This window comes from Toxorhynchites rutilus, chromosome 3 (genome assembly GCF_029784135.1).
Source record: "Toxorhynchites rutilus septentrionalis strain SRP chromosome 3, ASM2978413v1, whole genome shotgun sequence".
In the NCBI taxonomy this organism is placed as follows: Eukaryota; Metazoa; Arthropoda; class Insecta; order Diptera; family Culicidae; genus Toxorhynchites; species Toxorhynchites rutilus.
In genome coordinates this window covers 206,702,946-206,722,987 of record NC_073746.1, presented here as the reverse complement: position 1 = coordinate 206,722,987, position 20,042 = coordinate 206,702,946, and the positions used below count along the sequence as shown (strand labels likewise).

The window sequence follows — 20,042 nt, the reverse complement described above, 5'->3', positions numbered from 1 at the left end:
ATTCTAGTCTAGAAATTGGAAAAAAATCAAAAATTTTCTCTTCATATTTCTGAAGCTTAAGTATTCAAGAATATGCCCTAGAAAGAACTTTTCGAAAATCTTATTGCTTACCGAGCTATAACCATTTTAGTGATGCGGTGTCTATCCTGGTACGTCTATAACAATTAACTTCAAACGCTTTTTTCTCGAAACTAGTTTTTTCAAACTGACGTACACGATATCTCAAGTTGTACTGATCCAATATCTGTCGAATTTATATGAATACAATTTGCATGCATCTCGTTTTTGTATATTGTACATCTTGACACTAAAAACCATCCGATCAGACTGAATGAGTAGCCGAATATTATCGTCCCGAAGTAGGGAATGCAGTGTTACCATCGACGGAGCGAAAAAAAAAAATAATAAGGAGCTATTTGATTTTTTTGCGTGTGCGTTTAATCTGAGAGACCCTGTTTTTTTTTTAAATCGGGAAACGTAAGAAAAAAGCGTTTTAAACAGCATTTTTTCTTCAAACGGCCGTAATTTTGTCAAAAAACATGGTTTTGACTTTTTTTTTCATGCGATCGCGGCATCTTTACTGATTCAGAATCTGTTCGATTTTTTTTTGTTTTATTGTTGAAAGATAGATAAACAAATAATGATATAATGAGTAGTAAAAACATCCTTTGTTTTATTTTTTCGGAGCTCGAAAAAAAACTTCCGAAATTCGTGCCTCTACACTAAAGGGTGTGTCACATCAAATTGCATCACGGAAAAAACGCTGTAGAAATTTAATTTTTAGGAATTATATCTTCAGCTTTCGCTTATAATCAGATAAGAGTGTATAGATCACGTTGGTCATGCTTCACTGTCAATTTTTCGTAAATTTGAAAAAAAGTCGTCGAACGAAAAAGAGCGTCGTGAATTAATCCTGTGCACTCATTTCGAGAATCCGGAGTTGTCACATCGGGACATCGGTAAGATGCTGGGAATCGTCCAATCCACGGTCAGCAGAGTACTAAAACGATACTTCGAGAACCTAACCATCGACCGGAAGGTGAAGAACGGCAAAAATGAATGCTCCGTCAGTGAAAAAGATCACAAGCGCGTAGTTAAGCAGTTTAGACGTGATCCGAGAAGTTCGGTCCGGGATGTCGCCAATAAGCTGAATTTGTCAAGTTCATTCGTCCAGCGAACCAAGCAGCGGGAGGGCCTGCGTACATACAATGTTCAGAAGGCTGCTAACCGCGACGAAAGGCAAAACATGGTGGGGAAGACGCGAGCCCGGAAGCTGTACACCGAAATGCTGACGAAGCCGCATTGCCTGGTAATGGACGACGAAACCTACGTCAAAGCGGACTTTCGTCAGCTGCCGGGCCTGTTGTTCTTCTCCGCAGAGGACAAATTCAGCGTTCCGGAGAAGATTCGCAAGCAGAAACTATCCAAGTTTGCCAAAAAGTACATGGTGTGGCAAGCGATCTGCTCTTGCGGAAAGCGGAGCGCCCCCTTCGTGATGACCGGCACGGTAAACGGGCAGGTTTACCTTAAGGAGTGCCTACAGAAGCGCTTACTACCACTATTGAAGCAGCACGAGGGCCCGACCATCTTCTGGCCGGATCTCGCTTCGTGCCACTATTCAAAGGACGTGTTGGAGTGGTACGAAGCCAAGGGGGTCACCTTCGTGCCAAAGGAAATGAACCCGCCCAACGCGCCGGAGATTCGCCCAATAGAGAAATATTGGGCGATTATGAAGCAGGCCCTCCGGAAGAACCCAAAAGTTGTCAAATCGGAGGCGGACTTCAAGAGAAAATGGATTTCTGTTCAAAAAAAAACTACAACCTGACGTTGTACAGAACCTTATGGACGGGGTAAAGAGGAAGCTGCGAGCATACGGGCTTGGGCTCGAAGTATGAATAAAAAGAAAATGCCAAAAGTTGTTTAATAGTTTTTATTTTACAGTCTAAAATTTTCAAAAGGATCGGTCTACTGGGCGAATTTCTACAGCGTTTTTTCCGTGATGCAATTTGATGTGACACACCCTTTAGAATACCCCCTTAATTTATTAAATGCATTAGGTAAGCATACTACGAATTTAATTAGCAATAGTTTATATGCTTTACTTATTTGTGCATTCCGTCAATTCAGACGATTGTCAATCAGTCAAACTATAAAAAATGCGATGCCAATGTTGAATGTTCCCAACGGCAGAGTGACGAATGATCAACGATTTCACATTGAAGCATCCGTCAGTAGCCTTTTTCATTCACCCTTACCGCGATGACATCAGCTGGCTAAAGGTTAAATCGTATTTTGCTGTGGCGTTGAAGTGTCTTCGCAGTAAATAATTTTAGATTTCACGTGGTTAGTTCATCGCAGCACTTACCACCTCCTGGTGTGATCATCGAATGGATTATCGAACATATTTCAGAGCTTAATGAAATTTGTTCATACTGTTTGTGGTATTCAATCGTTGTTCAAGTTCGCTGAATATGACAATGTTGGTTCTTATGAGAGACTGGTGAAAATGTTATGCACTGCATGAATGGCTTCCTAGTCCTTTTCCCTTTTCAATCCAATTATTCATCAATATATAACTCAATGTCGTGCTTGAATTCGCATACTTGTTTTTTTTGTAGGAGCCTTGAACCACTGCGACCATTAGTTTGATCTATAATGGTGTATATTCGCATACTAGTTACTACCAGAAAATTCATTCATTTCTCAACACATCATATACTCGCCATGATAGTCGAGTGTAACTCAAACACGGATCTTGTGCAGACAAAAATACTTCCTTCTTGAGATTACGCACATTGTTCCCCCACCTGGCTTTTCTGAGATTTTCTGCATATTATGAGCAGTGCTGTGACATCAGTTATCAGGCGCGGAAATGTTCTACGGTTTTGTCGTAGACACGTTTGAGTTGATTGGCGGGCCCCAGCTGTATCGACTAAATAAGTTTGAACTGCGAGTATTCTAATTTTGTTTCTTTCGAGAAAATAAACAGCTACTTTATGGGTATAGAAATTGATCATTGATTGAAACATATACTATAGAAACTATGTATTTAATGTGTTAGTTGGATTTAGGAATATTAACACTAATATGGTGCAAATGCTCCTAATGCGGACTGAATGAAAAGCGCAGCACGAATAATCCGGGACTCTACGTGTTAACGTCAGAGACACACAAACCTGTTCTCATTCAAAGCTAATGATATATTAGATAAAAGTTAGATCATTGAAGTTCCATTTGCAGTCGATTATTTTGACTATTTTTTCCTGTTTTATCTTTGATAATGAACAAAGTTAATCTTTTCGAACCACACTTCGACAAATGTCGATTTAAGAAAGATACAAACTGCAGTTTATATGGCCATAGAAATATACTTGGTATACGATAGAGAGATTGTTGTTAGTAATCAATTGAGTGGCTAAGATGTTGGCTGCTCAAACAAGGAAAAAGTATTTATCGCATGTAATGCATTTACGATAAACGATTGATACTTATCCTTATGTGCTGCTTGTGTACGGCATGTGTATGTATTTTGTGTTGCATAATGTTACTTATGACTTATCTTTAATTCATCTGGCATATCTTTATTGGCTAGACTAGTCGAGACTGTCTGTCGAGTAGTTTTTGCAAGTGCCTTTTCCATAAACAGTAATTTATGTTTTTTTCCAGCTTTGGTGCATTAGAAGAGAAAACCCACAAATGGATAAGTTCTAAATGTGGCACTACTTTGTCGAAATATATCCGAGATTGAAGTGATGAAATTCCTTCAACCAAAGTTGATAACTTATACCAGCAACGTTTTTGCATGTTTTCGGAACTCTTACCATTATTTTTGAGATAAGCACTGATAATGTTAATTTCGTCACGGGGGTCGCTGCAAAATTCAATTTTCACAAGTTTTAAGCTGCATTTCTGTCATCCTTTCTCGGTTTTCTCCCGTGATCTATCGCGTCTCAGTTGCTACTGCACACTAGAAATCTTTGGTCTGATTTGAAGTGCTGCCGATTCACTTCAGTGTATAAAGTAGGTACTATATACTGCTATTTCGGTGACTGCGAAGAAGTTGACTAAGATTAGGCTATTGTTATAAGTTATAGCGAAGAGTGCACGAAGAAACTACATTATTATTTTAAGAGAATTTAGAAACTTCTTTTTTTTAACTAATAACTAATTTCCGATTATTTTCAGATCATGTGGGTTTTGGACTGTCCATATCGGTAGACGAGATCCCTAGGACGACCCGAAGCATATATACGAACGATGGCCCTACGATTACGTAAGGATGTCCAGAAAGCATCCTATTACGTGTGGTTTCTTGGGGCTCAGGAAGCGAAAGGACTTCGAGGATCGAGAGTTCTGATGCCAGTAATTCCTAGGCTAATAGAAAAGTCTAAAGAACACGAGTCGTTGAAAGTGACACTTCAGATATCCCACAAGGGGCTCAAAATAATACAAGTGAGTATCATAACCATCATTGTTCAAAAAATATGTTGAGTGCTTTTTAGAAAGAATTGCGGTAAAATACCTTCAACAAATTTAAGCAGAATTTTAGCCGGCGCTCTGAAATCGCGGTTTTGTTACATAAACATGACTTTCAAATTAATATAGTACATTTTTAGCAGCCCAAAAATGGAGTATTGCCAGATTCCTTTAGAAGTGTTTGTAAAATATTAAAATAATATTTCAAGTGCAGCGAAAAAAATATTTTTCCTGGGGTGCCACGGCCTTAGAAGGGGTTAAGCTTTCTATAAAAATGCTTCTATGTCCTGCCTTAACCTTAGCCATGGCTGATGAATAGGTAGATGTCGGCATGTTCTCGGTCTTGACGATCATCTGCTCCTCCGTTTTGTCTAACGTCGCACTTCTTCGGAAAGATGTTTTTCACCAGCAGCTTCAGCTGCTTAGACAGGCTTCCATATAAAAATATTCATATTGATCAAGTAGGGGAAATCAGGGCAGAACCGACACCCTAAGGATTTCCATATATTCCCAAGATCTACCATGAGTCCTCGACTTCAAATCGTTACAGAACCTCTCTTCCACTGTTTATGAACCATTCTACAATATCTGTTCATTTTTTGAGTAGAACTCGAATTTTGATAGAATACAAAAATTGATACTTTCAGGTAAAATAAATGGAAGTGTGGGTGAAATTGACACCTTGTCGGATAAAACCGACACCTTTGAAGAAAATAATGAAAACTTGTTAAATAATTTCAAATTATTAAGAGGTTATCTATATACTATGTGGACACTTTAAGTTCCCAGATTATGTGAACGAAGGAATACCATGAGCTCTGCCAGGCTTTTTTGTTGACATGCCCGGTTCAACGTTGGTTCTGGCTGTTTTATGAGTTCAGCTCAACCGTTTTGTCTTTCGAATATAAACACGAGGCATCTACAAAAAGTAAGAACATATTTTTCCAGTCTGTGAAACTCAAACTAGGTGTCGGTTTTACCGTGACTGAAGGTGTCGGTGTTACCTCGAATGGACTCGAAATTTCAAAACAATGTTTTCGAACATTGATTACTATACACAAATTATACTGGACAATTATCTACGATGAATTAAGCTCATAAAAGTATCGAATATTTCGAAATTTTCCGACTTAAACACTTAAATTCCACGAGCGAAATTTTACATGGACTGTCTCCTGTTTACTAACCGATTTTGTTTTGTTGTTTGTTTTGACAACAAAGCGACTTCCGCAGCTGTGTGGTGACTCGAAACGTAAGAGATGACAAGTGTATAGAGGGGACATCGGAAAATTTTCAAAAAATTGCTTCTAACTGAAATTATCAGGGGGTGTTAGTTTTACCCACAGTGTCGGGTTTTCCCTGATTTCCCTTACTTCTTCCCAAGGCGCCCAAGGCTCGGAATGTTGGGTCACCTTGTTTACAGTCTTCCTCCACAGCTCAGCTCCGTCGGGTGACCTGAACCAGGTGAATCCAGTTCGATATTCTCACATTTCTCCAGAAGGAGGAGGATGTTGTAAATGCCGGCTATGTGCTATGCTATTTGGCCTCTTTTTTGTAGTGTTTTTTGCGAAATTTACGATAGAACATTTTCTCAAATATGATATTTTAAATACTCAAAAAGGTTTAATTGGCCCGCATGAAGACAATTTGGCGGATTCATCTTCTTCGGTACGAACTGAACTTCGTTGGTTTGGTACCAGGCCACCGCGTCCTTTGAGTAGTGCACTGTATCAAATCTGGTCAAAACAGTACTGAGTACTTCCGGTGAAATTACTACGGTAAAAATCATCATTTTTGCGAGCTTTTCTGTTTCTTCTATGTCTTTAGACTTAATCTTATCTTGGCAAGATGGACGGTACTGAGAATACTTCCTGGTATTCATTTGATACCCATATTGATGAACATTTGAAAATATATATAGATATCGAGCACTTCTTAATAGATCGGAAAGTTGTTTGCATCAATTGATAGGAAATATTTCTACGCATCTATCACAATTAATAAAATGTAATTTTTCCTGAGATAAGCAATTGAATAATTGTAAAATGTCAAGCGCCATCTAAACGACCTAATTGCCCTGTTTTGATTGGCCCGATTTACGGTTTCCCCAACACAGCCATCTAAACCAAGGGGCCTTACATTATATGCGTTACGTTACGTTATCGAAAAAGGTCATCACTTGATCTAAGTAAGGCATTTGATCGAGCATGGAGGTACCCAGTATTGAAGAGTCTCTTCGACTGGGAGATCCGTGGAAGACTCGGTTTCTATGTCAAAAAAATCCTAGAAAATAGAATCCTCAGAACCATAATCAGCAACACAAAATCATCATGAAAATCCATGAAAGTTATTATGCAATCTTTTTTTGCAAAAATTCCGGATAACGTAAAAACCTTGTGTATGCACATGACCTCGTGCTAGTTTCAATTAGCGTCGCTGCATCAGCAACAAGAAGAAGACTTCAGAGAGCAATTGATTCCGCTCTAGACTGGGCACAAAATGTTGGTTTCGAAATATCCCCGGAAAAATCAAAAGTTCTTCATATATGTAGTCCCAAAGCTCACTTCAAAATTTCCAACCCCAAAAATTTTGAAACTCAAATCCCCTCAGTCAAAACTCTCAAAGTACTTGAAGTAATCTTTGACAAGAAACTTAGTTTCATGCAACATGCTCAGGCGGTCAAAAAAAAGCCCGAAATTTACTCAAAGAGCTTCGTGCAGAAGATCAGATTCTGCAGATCCTAAATTAAAAACCTGCTTTAATTACCTCATTGAAACATTATTCCGGATTGAACATCAAGTTTATACTGATGGCTCAGCAAACACTGATGGTGTTGGCTGCGGAATCTTCGAAAACTGATATACTGGTAGTTTTTCTCTTCCTCCCAAATGCTCAATTTTTAGCGCAGAAGCTTCTTTCGCTTCTAATCGCCACTCTAGAATGCACACATGATCCACTTCTTACGTTATATTATGTGATTCCGCGAGTTGTCTCCGGGCTCTTCAAAAGAGTAAAAATCTTCTCCCATGGACCACTGGAATAGAAGAAGCTGCTTTTAATAAAAATGCCGAAAAATTAATAGAGGTCAACAGAGGACAATTTTTTTTGACAAAAGAAAACAAAATCGAGGTAGCAGTAAATCTCAACCCCTTGAGTGATTTTCCGAATTTCAAAAAAACTCAAACTTTGACCGCTTTGCGCTACGTTCCCTTGAGTGAACATTTTGTATGGGGTAACTTTTTGAAATTCGAGATGACGTGTTTCATTGGCACCCTTGACTTTTTCAATAAATCATAACTTTTGAACTACTTCTCTTCTTGAAGCCTTCTTTGAAAAAAATTACACTTGTCAAAATAGAAACATAATTCTCACACGCCTATACAATGTGAAATTTTTAAGTTTTATAAATGCGCGATGAAAACGAATGCGTTGATTTGAAGTCGACCAAATTTAAATCGTAACACCCTGCCTAGAAGCTTGAAATTGAGATTATAATCAAGTTGATTTTTGTTGAAATTGTAGTATTCCGAGTGTTCTTGGTATTTAGTTAATGAATTGTAATATGATTTGATAATTGAATTATTTTATTTATTCTATTCGCAGGGTTCAGCAAAACACTTCATTCCACATGGCGCTATAACATGTTCTGTTCAGACAGAAGATATTGTAGCTTGTATTCTTCTATTGTACAATCCGGCCACCAAGTGTCCACTCCACGTGCACGCCTACCGCTGCGACTCGGAAACAACAGCTCAGGCCCTGAATGATCAGCTGCAGATACTGATAAATAGACCCGAGAATCAGAAACGATTTGGCGAACTAGAAACCAGGTAACTGATAGTGCTCAATTCCATTTATTTGTTGTTATATTAACCATAAACAGGTAAAGTTATCATACATCTGGATGTAAACGCATCGCCCGCCAAAAGTAGAAGATTAACTATATATTTCATTCTTCTGACTTCAATAAAACAAAATTCAATCAAATTCAATTATTACCGATTAAACAAAAAATAAAGAAAACATTTGTGAAAATAACTGCATCCTAAATTTCTAATTACGATTAGTTTTAAAACAGTGGCTCTTCGATTGAATTTCTATGATGTTTACACAACCAACAACGATTTTGCTTTAAATGACCTGAGATATTCACCCATACTCCGGAATCCGATCGAAATTGATACTCGATCGGATTTCACGATTCGACCCAAATAGAGTATGGCATTCTTGAATCCGTTCAACTTAAATCCACCCTTGTGTATATGTGGCAACCTTGCATTGCCGTAAAATTATCGGCGAAATCGTTCATTAGTATTTGTGAAAATCTTTACTCGGACTCGCAGATCCGAAAGCAATATAATACATATAAGTGAAATATTATTGAAATTACTAAATGTTATTCCAATACTTAGAAGATAGACTATATTTCCGCTGCACAATTTTCGTTTCCAACATTTGCACAAAATGTTTAACTTTATCACATCGAATACATATTTTATACGAAAAATTAATTTTCATTAATAATTTTTATTCCTTTATGTGTGTTTATTCCATTCGAAATACATTACCATTTTCGCTTCACTGTAATGGAACACGACTTTCAATGTCGTCAATGTATAATAGCGTGGAAATGTTGCTACAATTGCACAACGCGACGGGTTTTGAGGCGGAATGGATTTCAGAATGCAAAATTACGTTCCGTTCTGGTAGAATAAGATTGGATTTTAGAATAAGGGTGATTATATTGATTAATTCGGCAACACGTTATTGCATAAATATCACTATCGCTTATGGAATTATAATGAACTAGCTGACCCGACAAACTTCGTCCCGCCCAAAATTTGTTTTTTGTTATCAATACCTTCAAACATTCACGTTTTCGTACTAAGCGCAAGTTCATGGGTCTAATCGCAGAACAGTTCATTGATTGATATTCTAATCGACCCCGTTGAATTTACCCTTTACTACTAAATTCCTAGTACGTACCAAAATATCAAGATTGAGTAATATATATATATATATATATATATATATATATATATATATATATATATATATATATATATATATATATATATATATATATATATATATATATATATATATATATATATATATATATATATATATATATATATATATATATATATATATATATATATATATATATATATATAGATGATAGTTTACGGGCACAAAACGCCATAGTTCTGTTGGTGATAGAATTTGAAGACCGATAAAAGGTCAATGGTGTGTTAGGAATCAAGATGCATTCGGGTTGGGGAGTTTCCAAATCTCACCGCTGTTGAGAATGTATGCAAGTTAATTAACATGATAAATGTCATTGACAACAAGGTGTCTTCAAATAAACTGTTGAGCTGTGAGCCATCCAAAACCAGTTTTCATAAGAAACGATATGAAACGGAAGGTGGTTGTCTGTAATTAATTTATTCAAGATGATACCATTTTTGCTAGTATGACAAACAGTATAGGAATACTATTCAGAATATGGTTATAAGTTACTGTCAATATAACGTATTTTTCCCACAAAAGTTACGCAGTAATTGTATGGTAAGTTACGCCAACGAAATAACAAATTGACCGACTTGATTGATATTATGCATTTGATGTACAATATGTACATTTATATGCCGTCCGAGCTCACTACGGTTCAAGATTGATCAAACGGATACAGAAATGTCGTACCAAAACAAATGAAATTTCAATCCCCCGTAGATGCGATTTTTTACTTTCATCCAGTCGGTGAGAAATTGATTATTATTTAAAAGAAGAGATAAACAGATAATTGTTCACTTTTTTTCAAGTGGATAATTGCCATTTTGTTGTTGTTCGTATTAGCATAATTATCTGTGATATGTCAGTATACCGAAATGTTTATTACCGTCCATTTGAGTCAATTTTGTGAATACCTTAGAGGTATGTAGATTCATTCTTATCATCCAGAATTTATGTGAAATTTATTCACAAATGCTTCGTATGACTTTGTTTATCGATGTTCAACAGTACAGGCGCAGGTTAAGTTTGCAAGTTATAATCTGATTGAACCACTTATAGACACATTTTAGATTTGCTCCATCCTTTTATGGTTTGCATGGAATAAAAGCATCGGATGAAGAAACATTCGGGAGGTCTGGAATACCGGTTGATTTATTTGAACTGTGGTTGTTCAAATAGTTATGACATAAATCAAAAATATTTAATGTGTATTTCATAAACTACTGGGAAAAAAATGCAGAAAATTGCTGAATGATTTGGTAACACTGGCAGTAAACGATTTATGTTTGTCAACAATAATGACAAACTGGGTGTTTTACCCCGTCATCAACAAATGTTCAAATGTTTATTTGAATCGATAGCTCTGATAATTTTGTCACAACTCGAATAAGTTTTGTACTGCTGGAACAAATGACAAAAATCTATTTTCAATTTACTGCAATTTTATTTAGAAATACAGGACTTTCTCACTTTCTCTGAAAGTGTTACATTAACTTTTTTGTCGCCCCGTCACCCAAATATTGGTGACACATTCCTCGTTCGAATTGAATAGAATTTTCAAAAGGAATTGTATAGAATAGGTACCTAAATGTGGGTATAGGACACGTAGAAGAATAATAAAATCATAACCATATCATTATAATGTTTATGCTATGCTTTTTATTAATTTACAGTATAGATGGATTGTACTGCAGTTTTTTGGGAAACCCGTATAATATGACTTTGGCATGTGTTCTCAATTCTTCTTCAAATTTAAAAAAAACAGGAAGTGGGTTATATCTATGTTTTAACCGCAAGGGTGACGTAGGACTATCGTTGATCATTTGTTGAAAGTTGAATCTGAATCCATTCTGAATGAATGAATAAATGAATATTTGGAGGACTTCGAAAACGAGAGTGTTGCGTTGGAGGCACAAGGTTTTATGCATCCAATATTGGATAGGAAAATATTCTACTGACGTGGAAGAATAATTTTCCTTTCCTGCTAACTGCACTTCTTCTTCTTCTTGAATGGCGTTAACGTTCCCTTGTGGAACTTTTGCCGTCTCAACGTATGCATTAACTAGCGTCATTTATTAATACTTGGTCGAGATTTCTTAAGCCAAATAACACGCCTTGAATGTATTCCGAGGGGCAAGCTCTTGAATACGCATGACCACAGTGCAAGTCGAAGGAAATTTCTTTGACGAAAAATCCCCCGGCCAGAACGGGAATCGAACCCGAACACCCGGCATGATAATGTGAGACGCTAACCACTCGGCCACGGGTGCACTAACTGCTAACTGCACTTGATTGACAAATCACAAAATCAATTGTATTTGGTCGCAGTATTATATGGATAGAAAACATTAAAATAAACTCTTTCACTTGAATGTAATTTTCAATTCCAAGGGGTACTGGCAGATCATTTTGCAGAAACGATCACATCTTTCTGGATTTTGCTCGATAACCAGCAAATGAAAAGAGTTGCGCGCGTGTATGTGTGTGTGGCGGCTGCTCCGATGCCTCAAGCTGAACCAATTTTCGATGCTGGTACTTTCATGGTCGCCTTTTCAGTGGTATCACTCTCTTCCTGATGGATTCCCTTCTGGTCTAAGCTGCACAAACAGGCTCCTGGTGACACCGTTCATCAGCGCTTTCATGATGAACGAAGTTAGCTTCACGACAACAGCGACAATTCACTGTTCAATTATAACTGAGTGGATTTTCGAGCGGCGCTCGCTTATATACCGTTTGGTGATTTCCATAGCCTGTTTTCAAAGCAATTTTAAGGCTATTGAAACAAGTTTTTGGATTAAAAAGTAACAAGTATATAACGCGTAGACATTTCATCTTTCGAATGAAGTGTTTATCATACCATTTCGTTCAGTTATTTAGGAGCTATTAACGCTCAAAGTCTCGGTTTCCGGCGTAACGCTTTCGTTTTCGAAACTTTGATTTTACACCCCGGTATAGAAATGAAAGACGTAGTCCTACGTCAAAATATTGCTAGATCATGTAAAAAACTAAGTTTGATCTTCATTTAGCAATTTATCCGCAAGTTGGGCTCCGCAAGAAACTCAAAAACGCCGCGTTGGGCGACGAACGTGTTAAACGGTATTTACAATAGAGTACAAAATATGCAGCAGCAAAATTCTTGCTATTCTGTATTTTATTAAGCTTTTTTTTCTCGACGCTTCGACGTCTAAACTCTTTTTTTTAATGTATGCTCACTATTTTAATATGAGTTGAATACACCTCATTTGAAATAGCGTAATGTTGTGCAACATAGTTGCATGAATAGTATTTTTGATTGGAAAGAATTGGACCCACACCATGAGAATTTAATATTTAACCTTGATATTCGCACGGTATGCCTTGATGGACAATTATGACAAGCAAAACTCCTCAACTGAATGAGTCAAACGAACCGGACCGACCGATCTCAATAAAATTTATGTGATGACTTCGATGTCGTCGCTTTCGCTGTTACTGTTCCAAAGCCATGCACCCAAGTTCTCTATTCCCTTAGAAAATTTGTATAACATATCTGAAACCACATCGAAACAATTAGTGGGTGCACTGACAGTACGTTTGTAAAACTGTGTGCTGCCATGAATACACAAGAACAAAACCGCTGCATAGGACGACGACGACGACGGAGTTGTTGGCCTCGATTTGTCAGAAGATTGGATAAGATACAATGGAACTGGCTGTGACCGAATTTTTCCATCGCCTTCCATCGTTTCATTCCTCATTCACAGAGCACGCAAGCAGGCAGCTTGACAATCCATCGCATCGCATCCATCGCACCCAACTCAGCTTGTTTCCCAATCTTAAGTGAACCATTTGAGTAATTATTTTACATTCAAATGGATTACTACAGCCAACGTGATTTCAGCTCGGTTCCCCATAACATGTTATACTAAGGCATATCTGTGGCGATGTAGCTCCCCCCCATCGTGATACCACAATAATGTGTAAAATTTATGCAATTCTATGCCCGAGATTACCCACGGGTCGTTCTAGTTTCATCGCACACAATGCAATTATAATTTTGTTAAGTAGAGACGCGGAGAAACTGAGCCCTTTAATTTGTAGCTAGTACGTTTCCCATCAGTGAATTTCTGGAGGGAAATACATTTTTCTCTGCTTCTCTGTTGTCACTTTTCTTTCTCAAAGTAGTCTATTATAAATCATCTATGCAGTTTACAGTTTAATTCAATTTCCATATGATCAATTTTTGCTCAGAATATTTTTTATTAGAACATTTTCAGAATAAGTTACCGAAGGAAAAATCATAACTTGGAAACATCTGACCGACATGTGGTCGGTGTTAAGTCAGAGGAGACCAAGTTGCAAAATTGAAAATTTCGGGTTATTGATTGCATTAGGTTAAGCATTTCGTAAGCTATATACCACATTAATCAGATTTGGAAAATCATGCGTGCAGCAGGAATTACGTATCGAAATGAGATGTCACATGACTTAACACCGACCATGTGGTGTTCGAGAAGATTGTTGAACATCAATTGGCTATTCTAAAAATTATCTCCAAACGAATATTACACCTAATATTTATTACATTTTTAAACTAAAATCTTCAAAACTTGAAAACATCGGCTTAAAAGAATGAGAATTGTCAATTTTGAACCAACATAGCCATAACACTCGCATATTTCAAATATTTTATCAATAATCCAGCCTTAGTGCAATTATCCGGCATCTTCATCTAACTGCATACTCTGGAATACCCTATTATCATTTTATAATGTGGTACTCTTGAGTTTGAATGTATTTTTTGAGCAACTAATAGAATTTAGTGAGTACCACTTTAGTAAAACATACATTTTAGAAAAGAGAGTGGTTATATTCGAAGAAATCTTGTTATAAACGAATAAATTAGCTAATCATCTTATCCGTTTACATCTCTCCATTATGTACTCATACAATATGTACTCGCTTTTCGCTTTGATCATTGGAGTAGAACTTTTATGTAGTTTTTTTGAAGCAATTTTTAATAGTTGAACTTTATTCAGAGTTATTGCAATCCAATGACAATTTTTTCATAATATGCACGACCATTCGAGCATCCAATTTTCCCATTTCCATAATCAGCGTAACTTTTCAAAGGACGTATGTATTTTAGTAAGAGACATCTTTGATAATTTATATCTCAAAATCTATGAGTCGTACCGAAATAGTGTCATAGAAAGAGTTAAAATTATAAAATACATATTTTAGATATAGCAAATTGAACTTTTTTTTCGTAAATAAAAAAAGAGTACTAATTTTTTTTTCAGTGTATGTTTTTTTCACTTTTAAACATCAATACTCTATAACACTTTCTAAGACGCTATTTCGGTACAACTCATAGATTTTGAGATATAAATTATCGAAGATTACTTTATTTTAGTTCGCTCTACGCTGGAATACTGTTCAGCGATTTGAAACATGAATTGATACGCTCTAAGGCAACTGATTCCATGTTGTATTGATGGACTAAAACGTTACTGCAACGGGAGAAGGATATCACTTTGCTTTTTTTTGCAATTAACTCGCATTCCGTTGTCGCCACACCAGACAAGCAAACGATTTATGTCGTTTTGCAGAGCAGCACAATCATCTGGTGAAACTATGACACGAAATAGTTTTAAATCATCGGCACCTGACTTGTAGATTGGCACTATGTACGCTGATTTCCATGCGGTCGGGAATATTCTGTCCGAGAGTGAACGGTTAAAAACAGCAGTGATGGGCTTGGCAAGCGAAGAGGCACAGTACTTCAAAAATGCGGGCGGTATGTTATCTGTACCTGGTCCTTTTTTGGGTCAAGATCCTCGAGACCTTTCCTCACTTCCTCTGGAGTGAACTGAATGCACGGTAGGTTTATGTTATGGATCGGTATTTCCTCAAAACGATCGTGACGTTGAACCGGTGATGCTTTGCTGAAGACACTTTCGAAGAAGGCAGCAAACAGATTGGCGGTATCTGAACTAGTGGTAGAAACGGTCTCATTGTAACTAACCGAACCAGGAATATTACTGCTTACTTTTCTTTTCTTGACGAAACTCCAAAAACATGAAGGATCTTGTTTAACCGTTGCCTGAATTCTTAGCAGATAGTTTTTGTATGTTTCAGAAAGGAGACTCCTGTATTCCAAGTCAAAATTTCGAAGTCTAGCTCTATCAGTTTTATTCTTCGAATTGAAATAACGATTGCGCACCTTGCGGAGGTTGTTGCGAAGATTTCGTAGCTCAGGAGTCCGCCAAGGTTTATTGTAAACGGAGCTTGACACTCTTCTTCTTCGAGGGATATGGCGACTGAAGACATCATGAATAAATTCGTTAAAATTTGATAACATCTGATCTACTGAATCGTTGTTCAAAACTCGTTCCCACTCAATTCCAGCAAGCACAGAATTCAAAAGATTAAAATCGCATGAAGAAAAGTCAAACTTGAGGCATTCTTCAGACTCGTCCTTTGAAGTTGGGACAACACGTACGTCAAGTAATAAAATAAACGGAGCGTGATGATTATTCACAGGTAATAGCAGTGAAGATGGTACAATAATATCGAGGAACTCTGGGAGATTGGATTGTGAAACCATTCATCTGTCTCAAGCCATGAGCAAACATCACGTTTGTGAAGTCAAGTTCGATGTCAGAAGTAGCATTTGAAGGAATGTATCCATTAATGTCATCGTCAAAACTCCATCGTAAATACGGAAGGTTAAAATCTCCGATTGATAGGATAACGTCCGACTCCAAAAGACGCTCTGCTATGGATTGAACAGCGATTGCATGTGCAGAGTATAACTGGTTGTTTGAATTAGGAGGGAGATATATCGCGACTATGTAGAGAGACCGAAATTGTTCTTTTATGCGTACTGCAACTTGTTCGAGCTCGTTACAGTTAGCAATCGGAACTGATACACAATCCAAACAGTTTTTGACTGCAACCAGTACTCCACCACCCCGCGAACAACTACTGGTATGTGCATTACGATCACAACGGTAAAGTCGGGAGAAATCTCACTGCTAGCAATATCTGCCTTGAGCCATGTTTCCGTGAACACAAGTACGTCATACTCGAAGCTGGACAGTAACAAACGCAGTTGGGCGTTTTTTGTGCGCAAACCTCTTACATTCTGATAATACACGGAAAACATACTATCAGTGACATGTCCCTCAGCACTGGTAGATGTCAAATTCGTCGATGACTCGGTGGGTGACATGGTACTTGGAACTGCAATTATAGTGGGAGGTCCGATATCGTTACCAGAACCCCCTCCGACGGGGGTGAGGTGGCTAGAAGAAGTCAACATTGCCGGAAGAGAAGTGTTCCGTGTGGTAACATACTTGCAGGCAAGTTTGGAAGGCCCCCCCTCCATCCTCAAACTCAGATCTGGGATGCCTGATGGACCCTGGCTGGAAATGCTCGACTGAGATGAGGGGATTGGGGGCTTCCATAAGGCTAGCAGGCGTGCATCCCAGTGTCGAAACTGCGATTGATTCATGTGATGAATGACGGAAGCTTGACGATTGAATGAGCAACTTGTGGATACAGAGCATGATCCAGAAGAATGGCGAGAATGTTTACTGAAAGCGTCATACACATCAGGTACATAAATGCTTAATTCGGATGTTTGGGAGGCCCCTTTCCATTCTCAAACTCAGGTCCGGGATGGCTGATGAATGTTAGCTGGAAATACTCGACTGAGATGAGAGGATTTGGGGCTCCCATAAGGCTGGCAGGCATGCATCCCAGCGTCGAGAGAGTGTTTGATGCAGATGATGAATATGGATGACTGAAGCTTGATGAAAGAGACATCGTTGGCGGTTTCAGTGATTCAAACGAGATACAGAAACGCTTACTAGAAACGTTGAGAAAATCAGGTACATACTTGCTGCTATTGAATGGGTACTTGCCTGCAATAGCGGTTTGGAACAGTTCCTCAATGTTAGAGGGAACCAGCCTTCATCTAAGAAATATTACTTATGCTCATTTTAGTGTCTGTTCAGTAACGGATGAAGGCATATTTTGAACATAACAGTTCTGCTTTCGTACGACCTCTATATTGTGCAACTCGCTCGATGCTAATGCTAATGTTTTTAATTGAGAAAATAAATTCATCATGTTGATGTTTCTGAATTAACAATGTTTCCAGCATTGGCACAACATCATAAGACATTGATTATTGAGGAACTCAAGAAAGGGCATCAAGTATCTGGTTCAGTTCTGTTGACAAAATCAAGATAACAAACTTCGTCGCGTAATGATATCAGTTGGACAGAGTTTATGAGATCAAGATATAAATTATCAAAGATTTCTCTTACTTAAATACATACGTCGTATTGAAAAGTTACACTTGAGTCAAAAAAAAATCCCAATTGCTGTGGAAAACTCATATTTCCTCCAACTCAAACGGAATACAAACTTTTGTGGAAATTCAAAATACACATGTTTTGACATTTGTCGATTTAATTTGGAATTGCTCCATTCGCCTGAAGAATCCAAGGCTACGGAAGGCTTTCGGGATGAATCCATGTTGATCTATGGAAATGTATTGCTTGCAATGGAAGAATATCGGTTTCATAACCACGAGTTCAATAAGTAGATGGGTCTGAGCCTAGGGGCACGGACGCAAGTTTGACGTAGGACTGTACTGTTCGAAATAATTGTTTTTTTTTAAAGTAATTCTTTTTATTGTTCAGAAATGTGCTATTTTGACTCTTTTGAAACTCCAAATGGTGGCTATAAAAAGTGCTGATTGTTGTATGTATTCATTACCAGCAAACGGGTTATAACGAACAAAAAACAAAACTCAGCTTTTGACAGGAGGATCAACTGCCAAACTGAAAATGAATAATGAATATCTGTGTGACACATTACAGGATGGAATAGCAGACTAAGTATATTGGATCGGTAAACAAAAAAAATCGGCATTGATTACATTGATTATGAAGTTTATGGGGAAGAAACAAAGAGTTGTCGAAATTACTTACGATTTCGTGATATTTTGAGGCAAAGTGCACATAAAATCCTAAAGCTGATATTTTTTGAATGGATAGTTATGGTATTGTGCGTTTTTTCATTGTCTTAATCTTATTATTAGTCTTATTCTAAGTTATCGGGAATAGTAGCTTTATCGGTGAAATAATGTTCGTTCTCAGACTACATCTCACGTCGCATAGGCACCTAGTCGCCATGTTGACTGGGTAGTGCGAGATTCCTACTCACCGTTTGGTATTACTTCGGGAGTGGGCTATGCTTATGCATTCATTTCACTGTGCGATCGCTGCTTTTCTCTCCATTTTCGTTGTAACTCTCTCATAATTTTACATACCGCGTTGCTCACAGCATTCCATACATTTTCGTTGCAGCATATTTTTAACATTGTATTTTCAACATTTAGAGGAACTTAGGGTAGACGCACCGTGTCGGTAGAACGCACCGCTATGAAAAATCATAGAAAACGCAGTAATTGGCTGGATTTTTCTGTGCCTATAACGTTCTTTTTTTCATTATAAATAACATTAAAAGAAGTTTAGCACCGAAAATCTCGTCTAGCTTCATAAAATAGTAATATATTAAAAACCGCATGATTTCATGCAACTTTGGCCGCTACTGTCATAAAACTTTTGAAGCACAAACTTATATAAATTTTGTAAACTCCAATATACTCTCGTATGTTACCAGAGCTATCGATTGAGTTTGGATAAACAAATGTTAAAAAATCATTTTTATAATAAAATGTAATTCTATAATCCATTTCAAAACGTGGTACATCGCCCCAGTATGGAGAATAAAAAAGAGTTAGCACGTTCGACGCCCAACGCGACGTTTTTGAGTTTCTTGCAGATCCCAACTTGCGATTAAATTATTAAATGAAGATCAAACTTAGTTTATAGATAACCTTTAAATGATCTAGCAATGTTTGTTTTCAATTGAAGACGAATTGATGACAATAACACATGCTAAAGTCAAAGTCATAGTATGTCTGTGCTCCCTTGGCCGAGTGGTTAGCGTCACAACTAACATGCCGGGTGTTCGGGTTCGATTCCCGTTCTGGTCGGGGGAATTTTTCGTCTAAGAAATTTCCTCCGACTTGCACTGTGATCACGCGTATTCTAGAGCTTGCCACTCAGAATGCATTCAAGGCGTGTTATTTGGCATAGAAATCTCAACTAAGTACTAATAAAAATGACGCAAGTAATACTACGTTGAGACGGCGAAGTTCCTCTAGGAACGTTAGAACGTTAGAAGAAGAAGAAGGAGAAAGACATAGTATAGGGATTTTGCAAAAAACTGCAGTACAAACCGTCCGTAATATAAATTAATAAAAAGTATAGTATAAACGGTATAATATTATGGTTATGATTTAATTATTTTTCTTCATATCCTATAGTTACATTTAGGTGCCTATTCTATCAAATTCCTTCTAAAAATCCTACTCAATTTGAGCGAGGAAAGTATCACCCATATCTGAGTGACGGGGCGTCGAAAGTGTTAGTCAGTGTCAGTGTTAACAAATCATTCAGATATTTACTGCAATTGTTTTATGCCTA

General features: G+C 37.4%; 1 protein-coding gene across 4 annotated transcripts in view; it reads left to right on the top strand.

The window, feature by feature from the left end:
• Positions 1-20,042, top strand: part of LOC129778937 (zinc finger CCCH domain-containing protein 13) — a 65,616-nt gene that overhangs the window by 37,610 nt on the left and 7,964 nt on the right. For all 4 annotated transcript variants that reach the window (XM_055786125.1, XM_055786126.1, XM_055786123.1 and 1 more), the window contains 2 exons: positions 4,186-4,452; positions 8,080-8,306. In XM_055786125.1, the coding sequence (XP_055642100.1) occupies positions 4,258-4,452; positions 8,080-8,306 (422 nt within the window). In that variant the 5' untranslated portion in view covers positions 4,186-4,257. The remainder of the gene's footprint in view (positions 1-4,185; positions 4,453-8,079; positions 8,307-20,042) is intronic.